Genomic DNA, 26,705 nt, shown 5'->3' on the forward strand with positions numbered 1-26,705 from the left:
AAGCTCTCTGGGTGGTTTATAAAGGTTAAAAACAGTGAACATTGAAAACAAATATACAAAAATTTAAAACCATCCAAAGCATAAAAACAGCAATATCGATTTAAAACAACTATTCTGGGTTCAGTTAAAAACTCAGCATATGTTGTTAACAGCTTGGGAGAAGAGAAAAGTCTCGACCTGGTGCCAAAAAGAGAACAATGTTGGCACCAGGTGAGCCTTGTCGGGAAGATCATTCCATAATTGGGGGGGCATCACTGAAAAGGCCCTCTCCCTTGTTGCCACCCTCTGAGCTTCTCTCGGAGTAGGCACTCGGAGGAGGACCTTAGATGTTGAGTGCAGTATATGGATAGGTTCATGTTGGGAGAGGCGTTCCATCAGGTATTGTGGTCCCAAGCCATGTAAGGTTTTATAGGTTAAATCCAGCACTTTGAATTGGGCTCAGAAATGTATAGCAACTGGGACAGAATTGGTCTTATATGCTCGAACCTTCTGGTTCTGGTTATCAATCTGGCTGCTGCATTTTGCACAAGCTGCAGCTTCCATACCATCTTCAAAGGCAGCCCCACGTAGAGCACATTGCAGTAATCTAATTTGGAGGTTACCAGAGCATGGACAACTGAAGCTAGGTTATCCCTGTCCAGATAGGGGCATAGTTGGGCCACCAACTGAAGTTGGTAGAAGGCACTCTGTGCCATCGAGGCCACCTAAGCCTCAAGGGACCGAGATGGTTCTAGGAGAACCCCCAAGCTACGAACCTGCTCCTTCAGAGGGAGTTCATCCCCATCCAGAACAGGTTGAACAACCTCCATCTGGTCAGCAGAACCACCCACTAACAGCATCTCAGTCTTGTCTGGATTGAGTTTCAATTTATTAACCCTCATGAAGTCCATTGTCTCAGCCAGGCACAGGTTCAGCACATCCACAGCCTCACCTGATGAAGATGAGAAGGAGAAATAGAGCTGTCTGTCATCAGCGTACTGACGAAAAAGCATTCCAAAACTCTAGATGACCGCACCCAACGGTTTCATGTAAATGTTAAACAGCATGGGGGACAAGTTAAACAGCATGGGGGAACCCCATACTGGAAGATCCATGGGGCCGAGCAATGTTTCCCAAACACTACCTCCTGGAGCCGACCAGCCAAGTGGGAGCAGAACCACTGCAATGCAGTGCCTCCCACTCCCAACTCAGCCAGTCGTTCCAGAAAGATACCATGATCGTATAAGGACTAGAAGCTTGGTTTACAAAGAGCAGGAGAAGCAGGAGGAGATGGGGAGGGAGGGGGGAGGGAGACTTAGGCCACAGCTAGACCTAAGGTTTATCCTGGGATCATCCAGGGTTCGCCCCTGCCTGAGCACTGGATCCCCTGTGTGTCACCTAGATGAACAGGTTTGACCCCTGGACGATCCAGGGATAAACCTTAGGTCTAGCTATGGTCTTAGAGAGAGGTGAAATGAGATGAGATGGGATTTCCAGGCACCCGAATCCAGTACACCACACCTTATTGCATTTTTTATTTCTGTACACCCTTTGGATCACAACATAAATGCAGCCTTAGGCTCTCAGTCTTATTAAAAAGGACCTTTTGCTCAATCATTATGAGAAAAGTTTGTTCATTTGCCTCCAAATGTCTCTCCCCCCTCCCGCCCCATGTACCTGATGCTGCCTCTCCATGGGAGACCCATCATCCATTGACCACTTTCCTCCCGGCCTTTAATTGTACATAATGATTGCAAACGGCCGGGTTGGCCATCGCTCACAAGTCTATATCGAAAGTTCATTAGGCTCCCATAAATACCCCCCAACAGCAAATGGTGGCTTTAATCACTCATTGTCTGTGTCTTTGGCACAAAGCAGACTGTCGCAGTTGCTGGGGCAACTCCCGGTCCGTGGCCAGGCTCAAATCGAGCAGCTGTGGAGTGCAGTGCACACACCATGTGGGAAATAGATGGTGTCCATTTATTTACAAAATTTTGAACAGAGAGGGCTGTGTTCTACCCACTGTGGTCAAGCCTGGTACTTAATTTGTATTTATATCTGGTTCCACTGCCATCTGTGCATGCTGCCATTCTCAACATCTCGGAGGAATCGGAGTGGCATTGTTTGAAGATCTGATTAAATAGCCAGGGAAAAGCAATCCATCATTTATAAGGCGGGGTGGAGGGAGTGGAGACAGTTGACAATGGTATCCCACAGCTCTTTAGGATTTTGTCTTCATTTGTGCTGCCTTTCATTGTAGTCCAATGCCGAACAAAATAATAATAATAATAATAATAATAATAATAATAATAATAATAATAATAATAAGTGCAAACACAAAGAACAGAAATTTACTGTCAGGGTTCAAACATCTAGGACGGGATTGTAATGAATTATACTGCTTCTTTCTGCATGCTCCTGGTCATGAATTAAATGGCATTACAGCAAAACATGGGCTCAACCACTCCCCTTTGGGCTGGCATCTGTTTAAGAGAACATGAACTGAATGTGGAAATCAGGTTTCCATTAAAACAAAACAAAACAAAATGAGCAAACCACAGCACTTAAAACTTTAGATTCATCATAAAAGAAAGGAGAAGAGATTACAATGAAGTAATGTGTGTGTTATAGTTAGGGATGTATGAGAAATTCATTCAGTTTATTTTTGAACACAATTTTAGCCAGTTCACCCCTTCCAGACTCAAAATGGCCACCATTCAAGTGGAAGAGAAAAACCCTTCTCCTCATTCCACCATGCCTATCAGGGCCTGAAAAAGGCCCTTTCAGGCACTGATGGGGGGAGCCTTAGGGCCTTTAAGATCCCTATCAGTAGGGCACGGAGGCCATTGGCAGGGCGGGGAGGACTACTGCAATTGCCCCAAGTCTGGGGAAATTGCTCATTTTCCCCTGTGCCCAACACAACCAGTGCCCCCACTGTCCTTAAAGGAAGCATGGGGCAAAAATCCACCCCACATATTCAAGAAGGGTGAGTGCAGGGTGTCTCGCAAACTCTCAGGCCCTGGCAGGTTTTCGACCCATCCCTAATTCTGTAGATGTTTGAGCCTTTATTCTTGCATAAATGGGGCCTTTATGGGAAGATATATGATTTCCAGAGCCTCTATTGTTGCGCACAATGGAAGTTTTGGCTGAGGGTGGATGCTGGATGCTTGTCGGGCTTCATGGGTGTTCAAAGCATGGGCCTACCAGCGCACCAGGGGCACCTGGCCATGTCTGATGCATGAACGCAGGGGAGTCCATTGGACTCATGGACTGAGTCGGGAACCCACAACATCCCTACATTCATGTTCAGGGTTGAGTGCAGGGCAAGTTCTCCTCTTAAACAAATGCAAACAAAACTCACGTACATCTCCAATCACCTTGAGTTGGCCTTGTTTCAACCACATGGGAGCTACTCATTAAAAATAATAATCCCCACATGACAAAGGAAATGTGTTCTCAACTGCTTGATCAATATGTTACACATGATTTAACAGCTATCCTGTTTTTTGTATTCTGATTTTCAAATGCATGAGTTGCTGTTTGAAGACATGTGACCAGAACAATAAATGGTCCAACGTGTGTTGTGGCCATGGCTTATCACCTTCTAGAAGATCTTTGACATATCTGCAATACCAGGAAATGGTAAACCATAAACATGCAGAAATTATTGCAAAACAAAGGAAGGGAAATTCCATCAGCATCATCACTATGCCATAATATTTGTGCGAATCAGCCCCTGATTTGCATTTCTATAAAAGTAATTAAAGAGTGATGGGTTAAGTGGCTCAGACTATTTTTAGTGTCAAAGTTGAGAGGGAGAAGAAGAAGAAGAAGAAGAAGAAGAAGAAGAAGAAGAAGAAGAAGAAGAAGAAGAAGAAGACAATGGAATTACTTTTATGTCAATGCTCACAATTAATTTGCTTCAGATTGATTTTTAAAGTTGCATTTACTTTTAAACTTTCTGTCTTGCTTTTGAAACACCCATGATGGCTTTCATCCAGCGTAACAAGATAAAGAATGCAAACAACAAGAAAACAAACAATTAAAACAAAAACAATTTATGATTGCAGTCCTATACACTTTACTAGGAATTCCGTCGGAGTAATCGTACACAAGATTGCACTGCGTACCTGCCTTCCTTTTCACCACCATGTCTTGGAGATTTGTAAACTGATCAACACCAAGGCATACAACAACATCTTTACCATTCCTTGTGAGTGTGAGCTTCATCACACCAGGGTTATACTGTGCAATCACTGCAAATTGCGTGCAGAGGACTCTGAAGTTTTCCACCTTATAATCTGCTTTGACTGTGAAGTACTCCCGTGCATCCTGCTTTAATTGTGCTATAAAGCCAAAAGAACTGACCTATTTCGCTACCTCTTTAGGAGCGAATCATTTGTTGTTTTCTGAGCGGCCATTGGGGGTGCGGGAGCATGATTTGATATGCTTAAAGTACAAATTAAATAAATGCTTACATCTGCGTAAGCTTTAAAGATAAAGACATCAAAATTGGCACAGTAATAGATATTAAGGAGAGCTTTAAGCACACCCAATTTGAATCAGATTGGGTCATCCATTGATTTTTTAATGATTTTTTTACATTTCTCCCCCTTAAACCCTTTTCCTGGTATGCAAAGGATCTTAGGAGCGCTGCTGCCCGGGAGGGTGACATAGCAAACAACAACAACAACAGCTTTATGCTACGGGGATAATTCGAGGCAAACAGGTACATGGGATGAAGCTCTGTATCTTTTGTATACTATTTTCTTTTGTGAACATAGCAAGGGGGGAGATAGGTTTATAAGGCAATGCAGAATTTATAGCTGCGATGGTGAGGCCCATACTTGGTCTTTACTTCCACCCCACTAGCCTACCGAACTGCATTGGCCACCACAGGTAAGGCCTGCACAGGAAAAATGGCAAAGCTGAGTAAACTACAAGACATAGATGGGATTCCACACACCAGGGCAGGGTGGGGGAACCTTCCTGCAGCAAGCTCAGCGTCTCTAATAAAACCACTTAGTATTTTTTCAAGCACAACAGCATAGTGCATTTCTCTCGAAATGGAAACAGATAACACATAATGATGAGTGATTACTCACCAGGATCGCTATAGTTCCGAGAAACACAATGGTAAGAATGCAAGCAAAAGGCCAGGGTCACATGGTTCAAAGCTCTGCTAATCATATTAATTAAAGGAGGACATTCTGCACATCCTTTGTATCTTACCAGGCTCAGGGATGATTAGCTGCGCACTGGTTTGTGCATTCCCGGCATCATTTTCAGCGACACACTGGTAGAAGCCTTCGTCTGACTTTACCAAGCCCAGAATCCGCAGGTTGCTGCCACCCTAGAAAGAAGGATGGAAGCAGAGAGGATTATCCCAGGTGTCTTCAGATAGATAAATTACAAGAGAGGAGATTTGGTTCAACCATTTGGAAGACTCCATTTTCTGCTAACTGCCCTGACTCAGTCTGCAGTGAGCCAGGGCAGTTGGTGGATTTAACTTTTTAATTGTTATTTGTGCAAATTACAGCTGTCATTTGTGCAAATTTGCACTGATTGCACAAATTGCACAAATTCCAGCCATGGATTGTGCAAAATAGGACTGTGATTTGCACAAATTTTGGCTGCAATTTACCCAAATCTCTATTTGCACAAATCCCAGGTAGCACCAAAACCCGTGGCTTGGCTAGTAGATGCTAGCCAAGTTGGGTGGGCAGCGGAAGTCCATCAATTTCAAAAAGGGCTGTATTTCCAAGCGCCGGATATCCCTAGAATAAGTCTATTTGCTCTCAAGCCCACACTCTATGTTTCAGCATGAGTCATGTCTCTTGGTGTTTCCTCAGAGGAAAGGTAACCCAGATAAGTCTTCTGCATTGGGAACATCTGAATAATCTAAACACACAAATGCTGGTAGCAGGCTGAGCGCTTTTTTCAGCTGCTCCTAATGGATTGGGTGTTGTATTATGCAATATATACAGGTGCCCACTTATTTGGATGGTCTGGGGGGCATGGCTATGGGGGTGTCATGATGAGCTCCAGGACTTCCAAATTTAACATAGATGCATTGGGAAGCGGGGAGGGGAGAACCCAGCAAAAAAACTGAATGCAGATTTTATCAAGAAAACTTTGCTTACAGAACCTGCACAAGGTGGGTTAAGGTATGCAAGCATCCATTCACTGCCATCTCCACACCCCGGCCCCCCTGCACCTTAGGGGATTGTAATAAAATACACATTCATTTAAAGAATGTGCTGACTCAGTCTCTTCACTCTGCTACCGTCATGTGGTTATAAAGAATAATAACACTACAGAAAAGGCTAGCTCAAAGTGCATATGCAAGAGTTAAAAAATCATATTTAAAGGGCTCTTCATTGCATAGGGGGCACAGTTGCGTTGGTATTAGATTCTGTGTTTGGTTTGGGGTGTTTTTGTCTGCTTGGTTTTGGTTAAATACTTCCAAGTAAGAAAAACAATTTGAAGGTCAAGCCCTTTCAGATGTTCCAGGTGCTCACCAAGAAAAAAAGTAGCCATTTAGAATCGGACACATTTGGTAAGCTTTCATCTGGAGGTGTTGTTGGCAGGCAGAATTAAACGGGGCGGTAAAAGTTTGGCTTTTTAAAGGACAGCCCTTGGGCTTCTTTTTTTAATGTCCTGCTTAGAGTGATTGCCTTGTTAAGGTCTTTCTTCTCTGGAAGATTTTGAAAAGGTAATCTGTCCTTTCCCAATTACTTAATGAAATTTTCCATTTCTTGGCAAGCAGAAATATGTCTGTCTGATTGTCTTTATTATAAACAGCAACGACAGGTGAAGTTGCAAGAACTTGGATGTTCATCCCACTGAGTAAATCTTCTTTGAAAAGAAGGGGGAAAAGAGCCCAAGCCTTTTATTCACTAGAACATGTTTAATTTAGATAATCATTGTCAATTTCACTTAATAGAAAGAACATTAATTAGGAAAGGGGGCATTACTTAAGCAAGCTGATCTATATGCATGAGATGTGTTCAACCTTTCAAATTAGTGTCAATAAAAGGGGAGTGGAATGTCTTGTGGCCACAGAGTTCCTTATGCCTCTTTGGGCCCATTCAGAAGACACCTTAAACCATGGCTTTAACCATGGTAGTTAAGTCAGAAAGCCAGGCCGTGTTCAGAAGACAGCTTAAACCACGGCTTCAACTATGGTGAATAAGGCTTTTTGCTTTACTCAGCATTATTAAAACCATGGTTTATGTTGCCTTCTGAACACAGCCCGGATTTCTGGCATAACCACCATGGTTAAAGCCATGGTTTAAGCTGTCTTCTGAATGGGGCCAGTATTTTCACATATCATGGGAACTGTTTGGCATTAACAGACATGCAACTGCAATGTTAGATATGGCTTTAGATTTCCATAATCCATTGCACATTCTCCATGAGTTCCTGTATCAAAATGTTTTGTGTCTTTTCGAGGGAAGCATCATCATCACCATCATCTACCTGTGGAGGAGAAACCTTTGAGTTTCATATTGGTTTGGCCCTCTTGTGCTTGTTTTGATCATGAACATTAATCCTTTGCCATTTTTTTTTTACCTGGGATGGACCTTCGCCTAAGCAGTAGTGTGGCTCCTGCCTTTTATATATTGCTTTCATAGTGGAATATCCTGCTAGGGTGACCATATGAAAAGTAGGACAGGACTCCAGTATCTTTAACATTTGTATTGAAAAGGGAATTTCATCAGGTGTCATTTGTATGCATGCAGCCCCTGGTAAAATTCCCTCTTCAGCACAACAGCTAAAACTGCAGGTGCCCTGCCCTCTTTTGTATTTGGTCATGATAGTATAGCTCCTGCAGCTTTAACTGTTGTGATGAAGAGGGAATTTCACCAGGGACTGCATGCATACAAATGACACCTGCTGAAATTCCCTTCTCTGTCCAACTGTTAAAGATACACGAGCCCTGTCCTCCTTTCCCTATGGTCACCCTAACCGTTACCAGCTGGTAATTATTTAACTCACAATCTGAAATTATAAGCGCAGTAATTAACTTCATGTGATTGATCCATCTTGAGATCATATGACCTGTTCAGGCCAGCATGGTATGGACAAGGGGCAGTGGGTGTGACAGATCATTGTTCAGCACACCTGACTGGGTAGATAGGTTTCTAATAGAGCTGAGCTATACAGATCTAGGGCTGTTCCATAGAAACAAATGCTGGGGTCTTTTTTCAGGGATTTTCAAAGATCGCTGCAAAAAACCCCACCCCAATAACATTTGATTGTTAGCAAGATCCCTGATTGGATAAGATCTCTCATTTGAACAATATAGGAAACATTGCCCTCACTGTAATTGGCCTCATTTGCCCTTAATATTGTCAATACATGGCTATATAGTATTGTGATATCATCAGTGGAATGGCTGGAATCGTTCAAGAAGAAATGATGCAAAGGAAAAAAATACTCCTGCAAATAGTTGTAATGAGCTGTGACCCCACCCCTTAGATTAAGGTGTTGTTGCTTTTAAGGGTTCCTCCCCATCACCATTTTTGAATCATACACTGAACCTGTAGAAGGTTTACTACCTTGTCCCTGTTCAGAAGACATGCCATGCCACAGTGTTTAAACATTTTGAGCTAAACGTTATAGCTTAGCGTGTCATATGGACCATGACTTAGCATGTTGTGTGAACCATCCCTTAGCATGTCATGTGAATAATTCCTAACCATGGTGGCTACATAATCATGGTTTAGACATGCTTACTAATCCTTTCCTACAAAAGGGTTAGCAGCCTAACCATGGCTTAGCGTGTCATCTGAACAGGCCCAATGTTTTCTGTGAACTATTCACAACCATGGTTTAAACATGCTCACTAACCATTTGCTGTTACATGGGTTAGTGGCTTAACTAAGGTTCAGCATGTTGTCTGAACAGGCCCAGTGTTAAATCTGAAGTCTAAGGTTACTGTTTTAACATTTCTTAGGGGGGGGGGAAGTCTCATTACTTTTGGTGGAATCCCTTGAAGACCATTGGTTGTAGCTGTTGATTTTTTGTTTAGTTTTTGGAATAATGATTTTTTAAAAAAGCACTAATAATTACCACTATCTGAAAATAATCGCTAGGAATGACAACTTCTCCATTCTTGATCCATTGCACTGTAGGGACTGGTTTACCGGAGACAGCACATTCGAACTCAATGTCCATACTTTCATAGGCATACAGGTTTGAAGGATGATTGATGAACCATGGTGGAACTGCAAGAACAAAGGGAAAGGAAAAAAAAGCAAACGTCTTAGTGGGAATGCATGTAGTTATAGAAAGTTGTCAGTGGGAAAATAAATAAATTAATAAAGGAAGATGAGAATAAAGAAAGAAATAATAGTGTGACAAATCCTACACACACAGCCATATGGGAGACATGTTTCCATGAAGGTCTATGCTTCAAAACTGACCAGGCCATGGATGCGTCAGTCAGTAGGTGAAGCTTGGACCCATACAAGCCTGTAATTTTAAGACAACATTTTCATAATTTGAGATTGGCTTTGCAAAACAAATCAGGAAAACCAACATTTCCCTAAGCTTACGGGATGAAGATGTGAGCCTGGTGATATTTTTGGAGGACAAATTCTTATTAAGCTAGCAATTAACTGTTGTCTTGTATTACTATAATGTATTAACACATTTTTGCTGTATAGTATATGATATGCTAATTTAATTTAATTTCATCATTACCATAATACTAGTTATAGTATGATAGAAATTTGCAATTCAAGGGAAATTGCTAATAACATCCAATTTCTAATGAGTTTTCCCATCATCAAAAAAGGAGGGGTGGGGTGGGGGAATTGGTCCTGTTCATCAGCTTTCAACAAGGGAACCATATTCATTATTTTGAATATTCATAGCTGCTAGAAAACCAGATTAGATTTTAATTTCCAGGGTAGCATCATGACTTCTTTTTTGACACACAAAATGCAATTGTATTTCTTAAGCAGCCATGCACAATGTCTGGATTGTATCATTATTATTTTTACCATTGTATCAATAGAAAATGGTATGGCACACTATTATACTGCCTCTATAAACCAGAGTACAGCTCCCAAGATTCAAGAGGCTACAACTAGGAACACAACTCATGATTCTTTACTGCCTGCTAATCGTTAGCTAAGAGTCAATTTCATATGACAATTATTCAAGGCCAAGAAATGAATGCATTTGTTTGTTTGTTTGTTTGTTTAAAAATAAATATCCTGCCTTTCCTTAAAAATCCAAGACAATGCACAATTCAAGATAAAAATAATAACCACATCAAAAAGGAATAACATCAAAATTAAAAAGAAGATTAAAGCAGCTAGAGCAGCTAGAACTAGAACACTTCCTGTCTTCTTCTGTTCCCTGCAATCACTTGTGTACTCTCAAAGTTTGCACACTTGGGGGGAGGGGCTGTGGGGTAGGGGGCATCCTCTCTCCTGGCAGAGGCTCTTTCATCAGCAGACAGATATAACCAAATTTCACTCAAAGTAATATTAATGAGATCAGCAGTAAAATAGGTTGTTCCCAAAGGATTTGGTACCCTGCCCACCCCATGACCCTGAGCTGCAAGTATGGCCAGTCCTCTGTCACCTTAAAAAAATGTCAGTGTACTCACTGATGTTCTCACCTGTCTGTGTTACCTTTCCCACACTGGAAAGGTAACATGCCTCCACTGGAGGAATACTCCTCAAAAAAGGAGATATAGCTCCCAGAGATGAAGAATGCCACAGAAGACCCCATGTCAGAAGACAAGGAGGAGACTGGGCCTTTAGTGGAGTTGACCCAGACTCCTCCTAGCAGAGGTAGGAGTGACCAATCACTGATCTTGCTTCATGCTTTATCCCCTATGCTTCTGCTTGACTCTTCCCTTTGGACTGTGTTTGAACCAGACAGCTTACCTGTGCTTTGGCACGGGAATGGTCCCAGGCCCTTCTCTTGGAAGTCTCCTTCTTAACCACTAAGACTGTGCTCTTGACCCTTCCTTGTTTACTGGCTAGTCTTTCTTGAAGTGCGGTCTTGCTGGTCTGATACCTCTGTGGTTGAACTTTCCCTGTTTGTCAGCTTCTCATTGGATTGGGCCCTTTGGCTCACCCAGCCAAAGCAGGACAACACGGCTCTGCCCTTGTAGCTGAATAAATTGCTACATGGTTTACGCACACACTGTGAAGTCGGAAATTGTCACTGCCAAGCAGTGCTGAATTCCTGAAAAGCCTGTCACTTTCTTCCAGTTTGGACAACAGGAGAATACAACCTACTTGGAAGGGACCAGCTAGTCCTATACTGTAGCCTGAGGGTGGGAGGGTGTGGATCCAAGACAGCGACAAAAGAAGACTGACTTGGGATGGAGCAAGCCTAAATAGCCCACCTAGGGCAGTATCCAACTGGGTCATTCCATTAGTGCAAATGATGTTGTGATAGCAGAAACTCAATTCTGAACCACGTGCAAGAGAAGAATCCAGCTCAAGTTACAGTTGTGCAAGCAGTTGTGCATTATGCTTGTGCAACCAGTCACGCATAACTCTTGTGCAATGTGTTGTGCAGCTAGCAGCTCATTCTGCTTGTGTCGCTGGTTGCACAACTGCTTTTGCACCCCTTGTACAACCTGCTGGGCCACCAGTTCTGCAACTGCTCACATAATTGGTTACACAAGCATAAGGGGAAGCCGCTCGCACAGCAGAAAGGTTCAGTGGAGCTCTGCTAGCAATATTTGAGTTTGCAGAATGACACCTTTGGATGCTGCCCCTAAGCTCCACCCACAGCCAGCATCAGGATGGAGCATGCAGTCAGGCATTTCATCACCCCCTGCCCCATGCCCTGCCTCTGTTTAGAGACAGTTACAATTATTATTATTATTATTATTATTATTATTATTATTATTATTATTAATTTATATAGCACCATCAATGTACATGGTGCTGTACAGAGTAAAACAGTAAATAGCAAGGCCCTGCCGCATAGGCTTACAATCTAATAAAATCATAGTAAAACAATAAGGAGGGGAAGAGAATGCCAACAGGCACAGGGTAGGGTAAGCAGGCACAGGGTAGGGTAAGCAGGCACAGGGTAGGGTAAAACTAACAGTATAAAGTCCGCACAACATCAAGTTTTAAAAGCTTTAGGAAAAAGAAAAGTTTTTAGTTGAGCTTTAAAAGCTGCGATTGAACTTGTAGTTCTCAAATGTTCTGGAAGAGCGTTCCAGGCGTAAGGGGCAGCAGAAGAAAATGGACGAAGCCAAGCAAGGGAAGTAGAGGCCCTTGGGCATGGGAAGTAGAGCAAGGGAAGTAGAGCAAGGGAAGTAGAGGCCCTTGGGAAAGTGGTATACAAAAGGCTGAAACTGTATGGGCCAGGCTGTAGGCACAGCATTCTCTATGTAGAAGATATTTGCTAATGGGTGTTGACCTCTCCAATTCCTGGGGCTCATCTACACCAAGCAGGATATTACACTATGAAAGTGGTATATAAAAGGCAGGAGCTACACTACAGCTTTATAGCAGTACTGAAGTGCACTGACAACTGTTGGGGCCCATTGACACAGACCATAGACCGCTTCCATACTGTTATATCCTGCTTGGTGTGGCTCCTGCCTTTTATATACCGCTTTCGTAGTGCAATATCCTGCTTGGTGCAGATGAGCACCTGAGGGCACCTCTTTGGTACTACATAAATAGGTGTTTTCTTTCTCTACCTAGGATGAGCCAACACGCGTTTGCGTTTTTGTTCGCAACTGACAAAATTCTCCAAACTCCAGGTTAAAACTCACCTCACCTTATTCCCTGTGCTCTCTCCCCACCCCCACATTTCATTTGAGTGAAAAAGTGTGTATTTTGAACAGGCAAACCTTTACATTTTTTTTTAAATGAGCACATCCAGCCACACTCTTCCCTCATAGGTTAAAGCATGAAACCACACACCTTTGCAAAGTTTTTAAAGTGTATTCATCATTTTTTATGATGAATACCATTTTTGGAATTTGCAGGTATTTTTGGAGAACATGTACTCCTGCTCATGTTCACACTGACGGCTGCAAATGGGGCATGTTTGCATGGTTTGCTAACAAAAACAAAATTCTCGTATATCCCAATCTCTACCCTTCAGAAGTTTTCCTGCCCCCCTCGTAATGGCAGCAGCCAGGACCAGGGACAAGAATCCCATACTGATGAACTGGCATGAAATTATCACTTAGCAGAAGCCAAGCCCCCATGGTGATCTCATGCTATAAGGGCATCAGTAATAAAAACAAAGCCCCAAACAGCCAGCTATCCATCAGCATAATCTAAGGAAAGCATTTATCAGACCCAAGAGTGCAGTATGTCTATCGCTAGTTTGTGCGTATGCAGTTACTGTACAAGCCACGGCCGTCGGACTTAGTTGAATCAAAGGACGGTCTGCAATTTGTTGTGGTGGATTTGGATTTAAATGAAGAACGGGGAATCATGTACAGATTGACAGCAGAAATATAGTTCATATTTGCAAGCCTTCTTAGAGAAATGATGTTGAATTGCTGTTGGCTTGACAAATATTAGTGCTTTGTTTCTTTTTTTAAAAAAATGAGGGATGCAAATCATGCCTCAGTCTAAATATGAGAAAATAGGCAATTGCTCCTGTGAGAGAGATGAGCACAGTGCATGCATGGAAATTGATGTTCTATTGTCACTTTGGGTCCCTTGGCTAAGCAGTGGGTGGCTTTAATCGAGACCCACCTATTAAGTCTCCCCTCCCTTAGAAATACAGCACTTTTTTCCATTATGGTCTGCATAACCTGCATTTTTCTTCCATGCAGGATGCCCTCGGACTTGAGCTATGTATCACCCTATGCAAAAGGTCAGATTCAAGTTTGAGTTGGAACCCCAGCCTAGAGATACGAGAATTTTGATTTTGCTCACAAAACATCAACCCGAATGCGATCACAAGCACACGTCCATGAAAAATGTTTGCAAATTGCCAGGAATGTGCTTACAATCGATTTGCAGAACTTAACCATTTGATTTTGCGCAAATTTCCTAAGGTCCCGATAGATGGAATCAGCCCCCCCTGTAGCCTATGGAGGAAAGTTGTGTAAATTGGGAAAGTTGCACAAGTTTAGAGGGAGGTGCTGATCAGTTTGCTGAAATGGCTGATCGGTTTGCACAACTTTCCAGTGCACGCAGAGTGAGCAGCAATCACTAATGCAAACAGGAAAAGGGTAGGAGACAAGCTGAAAGGCTTTGTTTGGAGAATCCTACTGAAACTGTTTGCCCACTCCTAAACCAGCCAGATTCAATCTGGGCCTTGCTTGAAAATGGGCTTGCACACCAAGACATCAGAGGACTCCGTCAAGGAGGTGGAAATTTATGAACTTTCAGGACCTCGCTCTCCTGGACAGCGGTTTCTTTCACCACAAGCTGGCCCGACTCAATCTGCATCAAGTCAGGCTGGCTTGCAGGTTTTTCTGTGTTTATGTATTTTATTTTATTTTATTTTATTGTAATTTAGGTGAATAGAATTGTGCATGGATTGTGTGGCGCAAGTCATGTTGGCTGCAATTCATGCAAATTGTAGCTGCAAGCTGTGGAAACTACACAAATAGAGGTTGGAATTTGCTTCAATCATGCGGTGAGAATAAGTTCCCAGATTTCAGAAAGTGGAAATGCAAATGCAAACCACGTTAGGTGTTTGCTGGGAGTCCTTCGAGCCCAGAAAGGGGCAGATTTCACAGCAATGGGCTTCCCTACTTGTTCGCCATTCCCTACTGCTACCCTACAACCCTTGCCACGTAACTCGCACATTTTTGAAGCAAATACGCCTTACCTTGGAAAATGGGTAACCATGCCTCCCACCTTCCCCTACAGCCTTCTACCACCTGCCTTCTCTAACAGCAGCAGCAGCCTTGCATTTGGAAAGAGGAATGGGAAGGCTGACCTCAGACATCATTTTGCTCCCTGAGACAAAGAACAAGATGATGCCCTCTCTCCCATTCCACATACAAAGGCTGACAGGGCCGTGTACAACACAGTATAAATGCGGCATGCATGGTTTGTGTTTTAAAAAGCCATTGTACAGAATAAAATAAAAAATAAAACCAGCAGCAAAGAATTGCAACATCATAAAACCTAATGAAAATCACCAGCAGAGTGGAATGCGAAAATGCCTGGGAGAATGAAAAGGCCTTCACCTGCTGCCAGAAAGACCGTAACATAGGGCTCAAGTGAGCCTCTCTGAGGAGAGCATTCCAGAAATGCCGTGCCACCACTGAAGAGGCCCTCCTCTCTCTCTCGTAGTCACCGACTTCTCCTCATTTGGCAGGTGCATCTAGAGGAGGGCCTCAGATGATGTCAGGGTAGGTACATATGGGAGGAGACATTCCTTCGGTCACCAAGCCCCAAGCCATTCAGGGCTCCAAATGCTAAAACCAGCACTTTCAGTTGGGTCCAGAAATGGCCTGGCAGCCAGTGCAGATGTAGAAGTACTGGTATAATAAGATCACATCAACCAGTCCCAGTTAGGTAGGGTGACCAACTGTCAGGATTTCCCCAGATTTGTCCTGGTTTTTGTTCTTTCCATGGTGTCAGGGGGGATTTTTTATAATTTTCAATAATGTCCTGGAATGACACACCTTCCTCTTTAAGGCTGCCACTAGCATGGCAGGAGGGAATGACATGCTTTCTTGAGGCACATCATTCTCCCACCCTGAGCTCTAATTGAGGTCTTAAAGGGGAAAGTGGGTCATTCATGGACATTATAGACAAGGCCCCAATTGGAGTGGATGGTGGTGGTGCAGAATGAAATCCTTTCCCCTCCTCCACTCCAATCGGGTTCTTTAAGGTGGCGGGGGAATAACGTACTTTCTGCAGGACTTTCTGCAGAAAGCTGCTTCCCCCCCCCCCACACACTAGGTGTCCTCTTTTTTGGTTTCCCAAATATGGTCACCCTAAGTTAGGAGACTAGCCATCGTATTTTGAAAGAAATTGAGCTTTTTGACTGTTTTCAAAGGCAGCCCCTCTTATAACATCCAGGCAGGAGTCTGTTGTGGGCATAAGAGAGTATCCAATGAGCAATTGGTTGCTGAACTATCACAGTATCAGCAACTCAGATTTGTATAGATAATTCTGAAAATTGTGACTATGTTTTGAACCCCTTCAGAGAGCAGAGTTCCACCGGATTCCCACCAGTCCAAATCCATTTTGTGTTCTCTTTCAAATAGATCTGAGGTTCATACTGACTGTGACATTCAAAACAGGCAGGATGGTAACAAAATAGAATAGCACTGGAGGGATTAGAGATTGGAGAATCGGCTGGGCTTGTGCTAATCAAAATTCTTCGATTTCCACCTCAAAACTCAGTTCACCCTGTTGCAGTTCCTGAATGCAAGTATATTTTTGTGTTGATTGACTGGGAAAAGTGAACATTTGAATCTGCCTATTTTTTTTAAAAAAAAGTGCATCCAAAGAAATACTTTCCCCTCATTGACTAAAGCATAAAGATGCTGTCTTTTCTTCTTTTTCCATAATGCACATGACTTGTTTTATTATGGTTTTAATTTTTGTGAACCGCCCAGAGAGCTTCGGCTATTGGGCGGTATAAAAATGTAATAAATAAATAAATAAATAAAGTGCACATTTTTATATCGAGCACATTTTGTGAACACGATCATGAGTTTGGGAATATGTGATCATTGCCCCAAAATGCTATTGTTTTCATGGAGAGGGATGAAAATGGTGCAAGATCTGACGTTTAATAACCTGAAATTAAATCCTCAAAAATCCTTACAAAATACAACCTCAAGCCATCTAGCAAGTATCAAACTGAAGACGGTGAACACTGTGGGAAATAGGGAAAAAAAATACCACAGGAACTATCCATTGATAAAGAAAACATTATAGATGTTAAACAAAGCTGACGGCCATTTCCAGTGATAGACAATAGAGAAAAATGGGTGCGAGAAGCCAGTGAATAGACAATCTAAGAATTTGCCACGTAGTGATTTAAAAAAAAAAATCAATTTCTTAGCATTCAGAAAAAGTTGAAGGAATCATTTCTGAAGACGGTGATAATCCATTTCCCCCATAATGCTATTATAAAACTGACATTCAAATATTCCTGGTAGCAGTTGACTTCAAAAGCTATTTTTCATTGTCTAAGAATACCATTTGTCCACATATGTGGTTCAACTTCAGTATGCTTGGCGTCAGGAGTACAGCTTCTGAGAAATGGTGTTCCCTTCTGGAAGCATGTGGGACTACTGTAGTAAATGCCAAGAAATTTATATAATGAGCCCACAAAGGTGTCACAGCAACCAATTCAATGACTACCAGCAAAGGAGCTAGTTATGCCAAGTGCATGGCTGACTGACCTCATGATTTTTGAGAAATGTCTTCCTTAGAAATGACACCTTCTTTCATGAGGAGAGAGAGTGTTTCTAAGACAGGTGGGGGGAGTCATCAATTTTCTGTTTTCATTGTTGAATAACATTTTTATACAATCGCGGTTGAATCCAGGAAGAACATGGTTGGCATAAGTTGTTGTTTTCAATTTCAATTTTTATTTTTCTTTGTCTCAGGTGTTTTAACTATGTTAAGGTATTTTCAACATGTGTATGTCTTAATAATTTCTCAGCCTTCTGTATAATGAATTAATGATTGTGTTTTTACAGTCTTAATGATGTCTGCCACTGTTTGTCACTGGGTCTGTGACCGTATAATAAATGATGATGATTTATTGATTTATTTATTAAATTTATATACTTCCCCATAGCCGAAGTTGTCTGAGCAGTATATAAATGTTGTTGAACCCCTGTCCAAATTGTATGGGTTGGCAATTTATAGCCCAAAATATCTTCCTGTCCATAAGTTGCCAATACCTGGTCTAGAGTGGATGCCATTAGCTGGTAAGATTGTCATCTTTCAAACTATTTTAAATACATTTCTGATCTATCTATCTATCTATCTATCTATCTATCTATCTATCTATAGATATAGATATAGATATAGATATAGATATAGATATAGATATTATATTTCTTCTTCTTCTTCTTCTTCTTCTTCTTCTTCTTCTTCTTCTTCTTCTTCTTCTTTTAACTGATGGGAGAACTCACCCACACCCAATCTGCTGGATGGTCACCCCACTACTGCTGCTGACTACCCCCCACCCTGGTTGGGCTGTGTGAGCTTCCTTCGAGGCTCAGCAAGGCCCAACTAGCGCCCAGCATCTGTCTGCCCTCACTCTGGAAATTGCATATTTGCCCCGTTGCATAACTGATGGCAGTAAAGGCCCAATTTACGCAACAGGGGGAAATACATAATTTCTGGAGCATCCATTGTGGAGCCTCTGCAAAGTATGTATTGTCCCTCACTCCATTAATGGCAGCCAACATTAGTGTGGAAAGTGGAAATGTATACTTCCTGGAGCCTTGGGAAATCACAAATCCCCTTCCCCTGTGCCAATGGGGGCCTTAAAGGCCCTATTAACCCAAGAGTAAAGGTTTACCCTTTTATTAATATGGCCTTTTATGCCCTCATTGGTGTGTATGGGGAAATGCAACGAGGATGATTAGGGGGCTGGAAACAAAGCCCCGAGGAGAGAGGGAAAGAACTGGGCATGTTTAGCCTGGAGAAGAGAAGATTGGGGGGAGACATGATAGCACTCTTCAAATACTTGAAAGGTTGTCAGTCACACATAGGAGGGCCAGGATCTCTTCTCAATCATTCCAGAGTGCAGGACACGGAATAACGGGCTCAAGTTAAAGGAAGCCAGATTCCGGCTGGACATCAGGAAAAACTTCCTGACTTTTAGAGCAGTACAACAATGGAATCAGTTACCTAGGGAGGTTGTGGGCTCTCCCACACTAGAGGCATTCAAGAGGCATCTGGACAACCATCTGTCAGGTATGCTTTGAGGTGGATTTCTGCATTATTTGTATGTATGTATTTATTTATTTATATAGCACCATCAGTGTACATGGTGCTGTACATAATAAAACAATTAAATAGCAAGACCCTGCCACATAGGCTTACATTCTAATAAAATGTAATAGCGTTGAGCTGGGGGTTGGACTCAGTGACCTTATAGGCCTGTTCCAACTCTTCTTTTCTATGGTTCTATGATTTCCCAAAGCTGGGGAAATCACACTTTTCCCCCTTCCTTGCTAGTGGTGGCCACCATGGGCAAAATGGGCAATTTCCCCAGCCTTGGGAAACAGTGTTTCCCTCCCAACTGCATGCCAAAGGGGGCCTTAAAGGTCCTATTAATGCAAGGGCACGATTCTGTTAATAGGGCCCCCATTGGAGCAGGGTGGAAGGAATCGTGTGATTTTGGGCGCTTCAGGAAAGCGCACATTTATCCCTGCTGTGTCAATGGCAGCTGCTGTCAATGCAGCGAGAGAGAAAGGGCGCGAAGCCAGAATCCACACCCAAGCACCAACAAGGGTGACGGTCCACTGCCCTTGCCTATCCAGTCCGACACTCACACCATCCCTAGGCACAATGTCCCCAACTCTGACAGCTGGGTAAGTTTGCTTTAATGCTTTGTTGAATCAAACTAAGGACTATCCCAACCTAAGCAAAGTTGGGTATGTTAGCTAGGGATATACGGCAAATTCATTTCAGTTTATTTTAGAACAGATTTGACCCCGTTCACACCTTCTGGATCAAACACAGACACAAACACAGACATCTTAATCACCCACATGTTTAGTTTTTAATCGGTTTTTAATGCTTTATGTGTGTATGTTCTGTGTTTTAGAGTTTTAAATTTTGTATATTTGTTTTTATCTCAATTTTAGAATTTCTGTAAACCGCCCAGAGAGCCCTGGCTATGGGGGTGGTATATAAGTGTAATAAATAAATAAATAAATAAATAAACAAATGCAATCTGCAGATGAGGTCTGTACTTTTCTTAGTTTTTTAGAAATCTGAACGTTTTAAAATTGCACCTTAACCATATTTTAACTTTTCTTTTAGCCTTTTAATTGCAATGTTTTATGGTTGTATAAGCAGCACTTCGTTTAATGTTATCTATCGTCTTACTTTTTTATGTGTTGATTTTAAATTGTGATCTTCATTCAAAATATGTAAGCCTTTGACTCTTTTAATGATTGATATTGTTTTATCTTGCAATGGTCCTTGGACCCAAGCAATAAAGTACTGTTACATATTAGTCTGCACTGTGATCCGGGGACAAAACCAATGCATTCAACAGCATGCATACATTTGAAAAATGTTCATGAAAACATGTGCACTTTTAGAAAATGTGCACGCACATGTTTGAATCAATGGGATAAGATGGCATACGTTTCAAAAGTGTACGCAGTTGTTGTGCACATTTTGAGAAACACACACACTCACACATGGACTTTTATCTGAAAACAAAACAAAAACTAGAATCGCAAAGACCTCCAGTAGTCTTGGCTTCATGATATCCTAGGAAATTCAGGCAACCAACGCAAGACACAAACTCCAGCCAGCAATGTGTAGGATTTAGTTCCAGCTCTTCAAAATCAGTAACCAAGCAGGGAAGAAAGTGAGACAGGTCAGGCAGGAAGGCAAAATAGATAACCAGACGAACCAGAGAAAGCTGGCGACCAAAGCCATCCATACATGGAGCTGCTCCACCCCAACACCTCTTCAGTTCTGAAGAAGGGCCTTCCTTCCTTCCATGGTGAGTTAGGGCTTTGCTAGACCTGCCGGCTTACGCTGGCAGGGAGGCGGGGCCAAGGCACGCTAACGTTAGCGCGCCTCCCCCAGGCTTCAACACGCCGGACGCGCAGGGACGTCGGGTCCCTGCGGTGTCCGCCATTTTTTTTATTTGTTTAAAGGGGCCGGGTGTGGCCCGAAGACTCCGGAGAAGGTAGCAGGGTTTTTTTACGGGGGGGGGGGGGGAAGGATGGCAGGGTGGGTGGCACAGGGGCAGGGCGGGTGCGATTGCGCCACGCGCCACCCAAGCAAGCAGGCGAGCGGCTCTTGCCCGGGCGGCAAACGCCGCTCACCTGCTTGCTCGGGCGGCGCGCGGCACGATCGCACCCGCCCTGCCCCTGTGCCACCCACCCTGCCATCCTTCGCCCTCCCCTCTCTTCCCCCCCCGGGCCGATGGGCACAGCGCTCATATGAGCGCTGTGCCAGGCAGGTCCGCAGCTTTTCGCGGCTACTCGTGAGTAAGCGAGTAGCCGCGAAAAGCCATGAAAGTCCCTAGACGTTCCCCAGCTCCGGCCTGAGGCCGGAGCTGGGGAAAAGGCACGCCATAAGTGAATTCGCTTATGGCGCATTGGAGGAGGCCTCAGCGCGGCCTGCCTCCAGACTCCCCTGTGCATCTTCTGGACGCACAGCAGGGAAACTGGGTCGGAAGGCGCACTAAGGCCTGGTCTAGCAAGGCCCTTAATCAGCAATGGGGGGGGCATCTGTGCACCTTACAGGGATAGATGAATGAAGCTATACAACTCTTGAGTTTTGATTGGACCCACCGCACAGGTTGACTTTGCATTCCCTCGGCCCATCCATCTTCTCAGTCTTTGTCTCTTTTTTGGAAAGTATATTTCATGGCTGGGCAATCTCCCAATTTCTTTTCACACTGATCATACAGTTAAGAAGAAAATGAACACAGACACTTGAGCAATCACTCGTACAGCTCAGTGTTGTGGTGTCTGGCAATAAAACACATGGGGCTGGGATCCATACTTGCACAAGCACCTGTGCCTTTTTTCTTTTCTCCCTTCCCTCCCATTTTTTTTAAAAAAATATTATGATTTATTTATGGCATATCCAAGAATCACACAGCCCATAGCAACAGGCTGGGAAGAGGATATCATTTATAGGGCAGTGCAATGATACCAATCATTCTCTCTCTCTCTCTCTCTCTCTCTCTCTCTCTCACACACACACACACACACACACACACACACACACACATGAGGGAAGAAAAGAATAAAATGTGACAACACCATAGGAGTAACATACAATGCATTGAGAGGAGTTCTGATTGCACTAGCAGTGGGTGAGCTCCCATGGCCAACATTCAATTAGATTGGATCCGTTGGAAAGATACTGAGTTATGTCCCCCCCAAATTGGGAAATATGATGGCCTTCAAAGCCATAAACACACCAGCATAAACCCACTCTAGTTTAGCTCCTGCAGCTTTAACTGTTGTAATGAAGAGGGAATTTCACCAGGTGCTGCACGCATACAAATGACACCTGCTGAGATTCCCCTTTCAATGCAGCTGTAAAAGATACAGGAGCCCTGTCCTCCTTTTCCATATGGTCACCCTACCAGACATAGCACCATTCTGGGGCATTGTGGGTGGGAAAATGTTGGTCACCACACACACACACACACAGAGAGAGAGAGAGAGAGGAAGATGGAGGACATTCAGAGAGGATTCTACAAAGTTGCCTTTTTCCGCCTATGGAGGGGAATAGGAAAAAAGAAAAGAAACCTTAGATGTTTCCTCCAAAAAAAAAAAAAAATCTTACGAGAAAGTTTGCCTCAGCTCTTGTGCACTCATTCTCATGAAAACTGCAAACCTTATGGGGATTTTGGGATCAGGAACTAAATGTGTGCAATTGAGCTTGGCTCTGTATCAAAAAGCCAAGGGGAGCAATGCCGGAGAAATCTTGACAGGACTCGCTAGGCAGGCAGAAAGGCAGAGGAATGAACAAACCTATCAATTTAGATTCTCTCCCCCTCTGCATTCCTCATTTTTCCAATCTTAAGTTTCCTTTGTCCCAGACTTTTAGATGTTTATTTTTTTAAATGTCACATGAAAATTTGTCCGCATTTTGCGTGCATCTCATCCCAATACATGCATTTTTTGTACACAATTTTGCTTAACATACACATTTTTGGGCAAATCATGCCCTCAATTTAATGCATTTTGGAATGCTATTTGAACTAATGCACACATTTCTAATAGGGATGGATGGCCTCAAAGCCATCCTTTCTTGTCAGGAGCTCACTCAGCTGCCATCGCTGCCTGCCTGCCACATGAGCTGTTGCTGTGGGATCACTCGTCCCTTGAGTGAGCTGCCATTTTGCATAAAAACGGTGGCTTGGGGTTTTCCGGAGAGGTAATGTTGCGTAAATTGTGGTCATAAATGGGCCATTTATGCAAAATTACAAGTGTGAATGGACCATTTACACCTATCACGTTGTGTAAATGACCCCTTTACAGACGCCATTTACATAATGTTACATTTCTGGAAAACCCTGAGCTGTCATTTTTATGCAAATGGGCAGCTTGCTATGAGTACGGGGTGGGTGCTTGGACTCCATTCGCCTCTCAGACTCCTGCGATATTTCTAATTTCTAATTGCTCTTTTCCCCAATATCCTCAGAGAGTGGTGGTAGCTGTGAGCAACTTCACCCCCCCAAATACACATTTGTGTACCCAAGGGACTTTGAATCCTGTCCCATAATTTTTATCCAAGTTTGTCCATGTGAAGGCCCCCAAAGATACCCATCAGATTACCAAATGGCCAACATAGGAAAACAAATTGGAGTACACAGCTGTTGCCTTAACGCATGTATGATGCAACTCTCTGTAGGGGGGAAAACCACTCTAGGGGAGCAGTTGAATTTAAAATAAACGGGGAAATAATACAAAGAACAATTGCGGTTGAATCAAGCTACCTTCTTACTGTTCTGCCAATTTGTTGCTCCAGGGATTGAATAACCTTTGTTCTCAGCACTAAACGTTAAGTGCAGATAGATGAAAGGGAATCAAACCAAGCCTTGAAGCTACAGGCAGTCCATTACATTACCGCCTTTCCAGTGGTGAAGAGGTGGTTCCTTTCTGATCAAATCGGAAGGAATCATCAAACTCTAATTTGATTAGCAGCAAGCCAGTAATCCAAGGTCACTGGGCAGGAAAGTGCTGCCCTTTTGCATGTGTTGTTCAGTGCAATGTAAACCATAGAGCAATTACAGTCATTGTATAGAGTTGTTGGTACGGGATGCGCTCTGAACTTTCTGCAAGGACAGTGCAGCGAACACTTACGTCACTATCACTCCCATATTCCCCATCTATTAGTTCATCTCACTGTTGTTTTACATTGTTCAAGAAGGCTTCTGGGGGGAGGCGGGGTCTGACTAGGCCCTAACGTGGGCCCGATCTACACCTTGTGTCAAATCATTACATATGTGGAATAAAAAACAGGAAATAACACTATGAAAGCAGTATATGGAATCTGGATGGTGCCCCAACGGTTCACTTCAGTGCACTTCAGTACCACTATAAAACAGTAATGTAGATCTAGCTGTGGTCCACCACCACCCTTTATGGCTTCAGCGGTAGCATATCACCACCACCACCCTTCAGTTTTTAGGGTTGTAAAGCAGGGATAAAAAACTTCTTTTTGGTCAGGGACTGAATTATCACCAGGTAAGAACTCCATTGTGGCCCCCAACATGGCATCCAGGACCTCATTCACTCATTCATATATGCTCTCTCTCTCTCTCTCTCTCTCTCTCTCTCTCTCTCTCTCTCTCTCTGTGTGTGTGTGTGTGTGTGTCTCACCCACCCTCACACATTCCCCCTACTGAAAATCTCCCACTTCAATTCAACTTTTAAGGCACATTCCCATGCATGTTTAGACAGTAAAAAGTCAAACTCCCAGCATAATTCCCATTCAGCATGCCACTTTTTATTTTCTTTTGGTATCTTAACATCTTTAGGATTGTGCCCTAAATCATTAAGGTGCTCCCCAGGCAGCCATGTTGTCCAGGGAATGCTGGGAATTGTAGGACATATATTATTTTCTGTCTAAACACGTATAGGGTTGTGACCTTTAAAAGCCTCCATTGGCACCATTGCAACAATGGTTGCTGATAAGATTCTTTGGTGGGGAGACATGGAGCTGGGGATAGGGGAGCCTGGGGAAAGGGGGCAGGGCTGAACGGCAATACATGATCGAGAAGAGGAAGAAAAATGGAAATGTTATTACAATCTATCCCATAGTCAGAGCAGAGTACAAAATGATACAGTCGTAGCAGTGTGTCTCATCCCCTCACCCCCAATTTTACCCTGACATACATTTATTTATTTATTTATTTATAAAAAATGTAATAAATAAATAAATATTATTACATTTATATCCCACCTTTTTTCCTCCAAGGAACCCAAGGGTACATAACCCTCCTCCTCTCCATTTTATCCTCACAACAACAACCCTGTGAGGTAGGTTGGGCTGAGAGTCTGTGACTGGCCCAAAGCCACCCAGTGGGTTTCCATGGCCAAGTGGGGACTAGAACCCAGATCTCCCGACTCCCAGTCCAACACTTTAGCCACTACACCACACTGGCTCTTTGTCCCCTAATGCCATTTTGTGTGTGTGACATTCACTTTTTCTTGCAAGAAATATCCCTAACATTATGCTGAATTCTAATATGCAGTTGAATTTTAAGCGCTGTCGCCGCATGGGCGACAGCGACAGCGGCAGGGCCCGGTAAACCCCACTTACCTTTCCGGCGGCGCTCCAGATCGAGGCGAAGGATCCGCCTTCACCTCGATCCTCTTCGCCACGCTCCACCAGCCCCCCAATCCTCTTCGCCTCCGCCTTAAGGGGAGGCGAAGCACCCCGCTCCGCTTCTAATTCACTGGTCCGATTGGAAGCGGAGCACATCCCTACTAGCCAGCAAGGTGAATGGTGAGGGATTATGGGAGTTGTAGTTAAGATTGCCTATGCCTGGTCTACGCAAATTCACGATAAAGTTAGTTTCTGCCAACACGGAGGTCTGCTCTGCTTATCAGGCCTGTCCACCAACAAAGTTACAAACTTTTCACTACAGAGAAAGTTCCCTAAAATGTGGGAAGTATTCACTTTTGTCATTCTAGCACAGAGATCCTTCTATACGTCTGCCTTTCACCCTTTTTATTGTTCTTATTTTTAAAAAAAGCCTTCCCCCTTTTGATTGAGGCTTAGAACTCAATTTGAAAGGATGGATATATAATGGGGGTGGGTTGAAGAGAGGAAGGTTGGGCATGGATGAGAAGTCTTTCAGGGAAAATTAAAAGCAGAGACGGGAATGAAAGGGAGCCGTCTCTGTGTCACAAAGCCAACACACCTGTAAAGGGCAAGCAACTGTATCTTCAGGAAGCCCTGAGATACATAAGTACAAGGGGAAGAAGTGTGGGCGAATGAATAAGCTGGGATACAATAGAATACAAATTCAACAGCTCTGGTTGGAATGAATTTCCACAGAGGTTTAAAAGAAGAAGAAATAAATTTGCAAGTGATTTCTGCTACTTTTCACATATTGAACTCACGCAATGTAAGAGCCATGGTCCATCTGCTCCCTAACCTGGCCAGTGGCCAGTCATTGTGCAGCAATGCCCTGCCTGACATCAGGTCTAGCACATCTTTTCATGTGCTAAGGATATTATAGAACTAAGGACATTATGGAGCTGGAAAAAGTGCAGAAAAGGGCAACTAAAATGATTAAGGGGCTGGAGCATCTCGCCTAGGAGAGAAGGTTATATCAACTGGGATTGTTTAGCTTGGAGAAAAGGAGGCTAAAGGGAGACATGATAGAAGTGTACAAAAATTATGCATGGTATGGAGAATGTGGATAGGGAGACATTTTTCTTCCTCTCTCAAAATATTAGAACCTGGGGTCGTCCCATGAAGCTAATTGGTGGGAGATCCAGGACAAATAAAAGGAAGGACTTCTTCACACAGCACATAGTTAAATTATGGGACTCACTACCACAAGATTTATTTATTTATTTAAAACATTTCTAGCCCACTCTA

The 26,705-nt window shown here is 43.2% G+C and overlaps 1 protein-coding gene across 1 annotated transcript in view; it reads right to left on the reverse strand.

Moving 5' to 3' along the window:
* Window positions 1-26,705, reverse strand: part of DCC (DCC netrin 1 receptor) — a 1,200,544-nt gene that overhangs the window by 462,536 nt on the left and 711,303 nt on the right. Inside the window, 2 exon segments of the mRNA XM_063128256.1 lie at window positions 5,212-5,332; window positions 9,058-9,212. Of these exon segments, the coding sequence (XP_062984326.1) occupies window positions 5,212-5,332; window positions 9,058-9,212 (276 nt within the window).

Source organism: Elgaria multicarinata, chromosome 6 (genome assembly GCF_023053635.1).
Source record: "Elgaria multicarinata webbii isolate HBS135686 ecotype San Diego chromosome 6, rElgMul1.1.pri, whole genome shotgun sequence".
In the NCBI taxonomy this organism is placed as follows: Eukaryota; Metazoa; Chordata; class Lepidosauria; order Squamata; family Anguidae; genus Elgaria; species Elgaria multicarinata.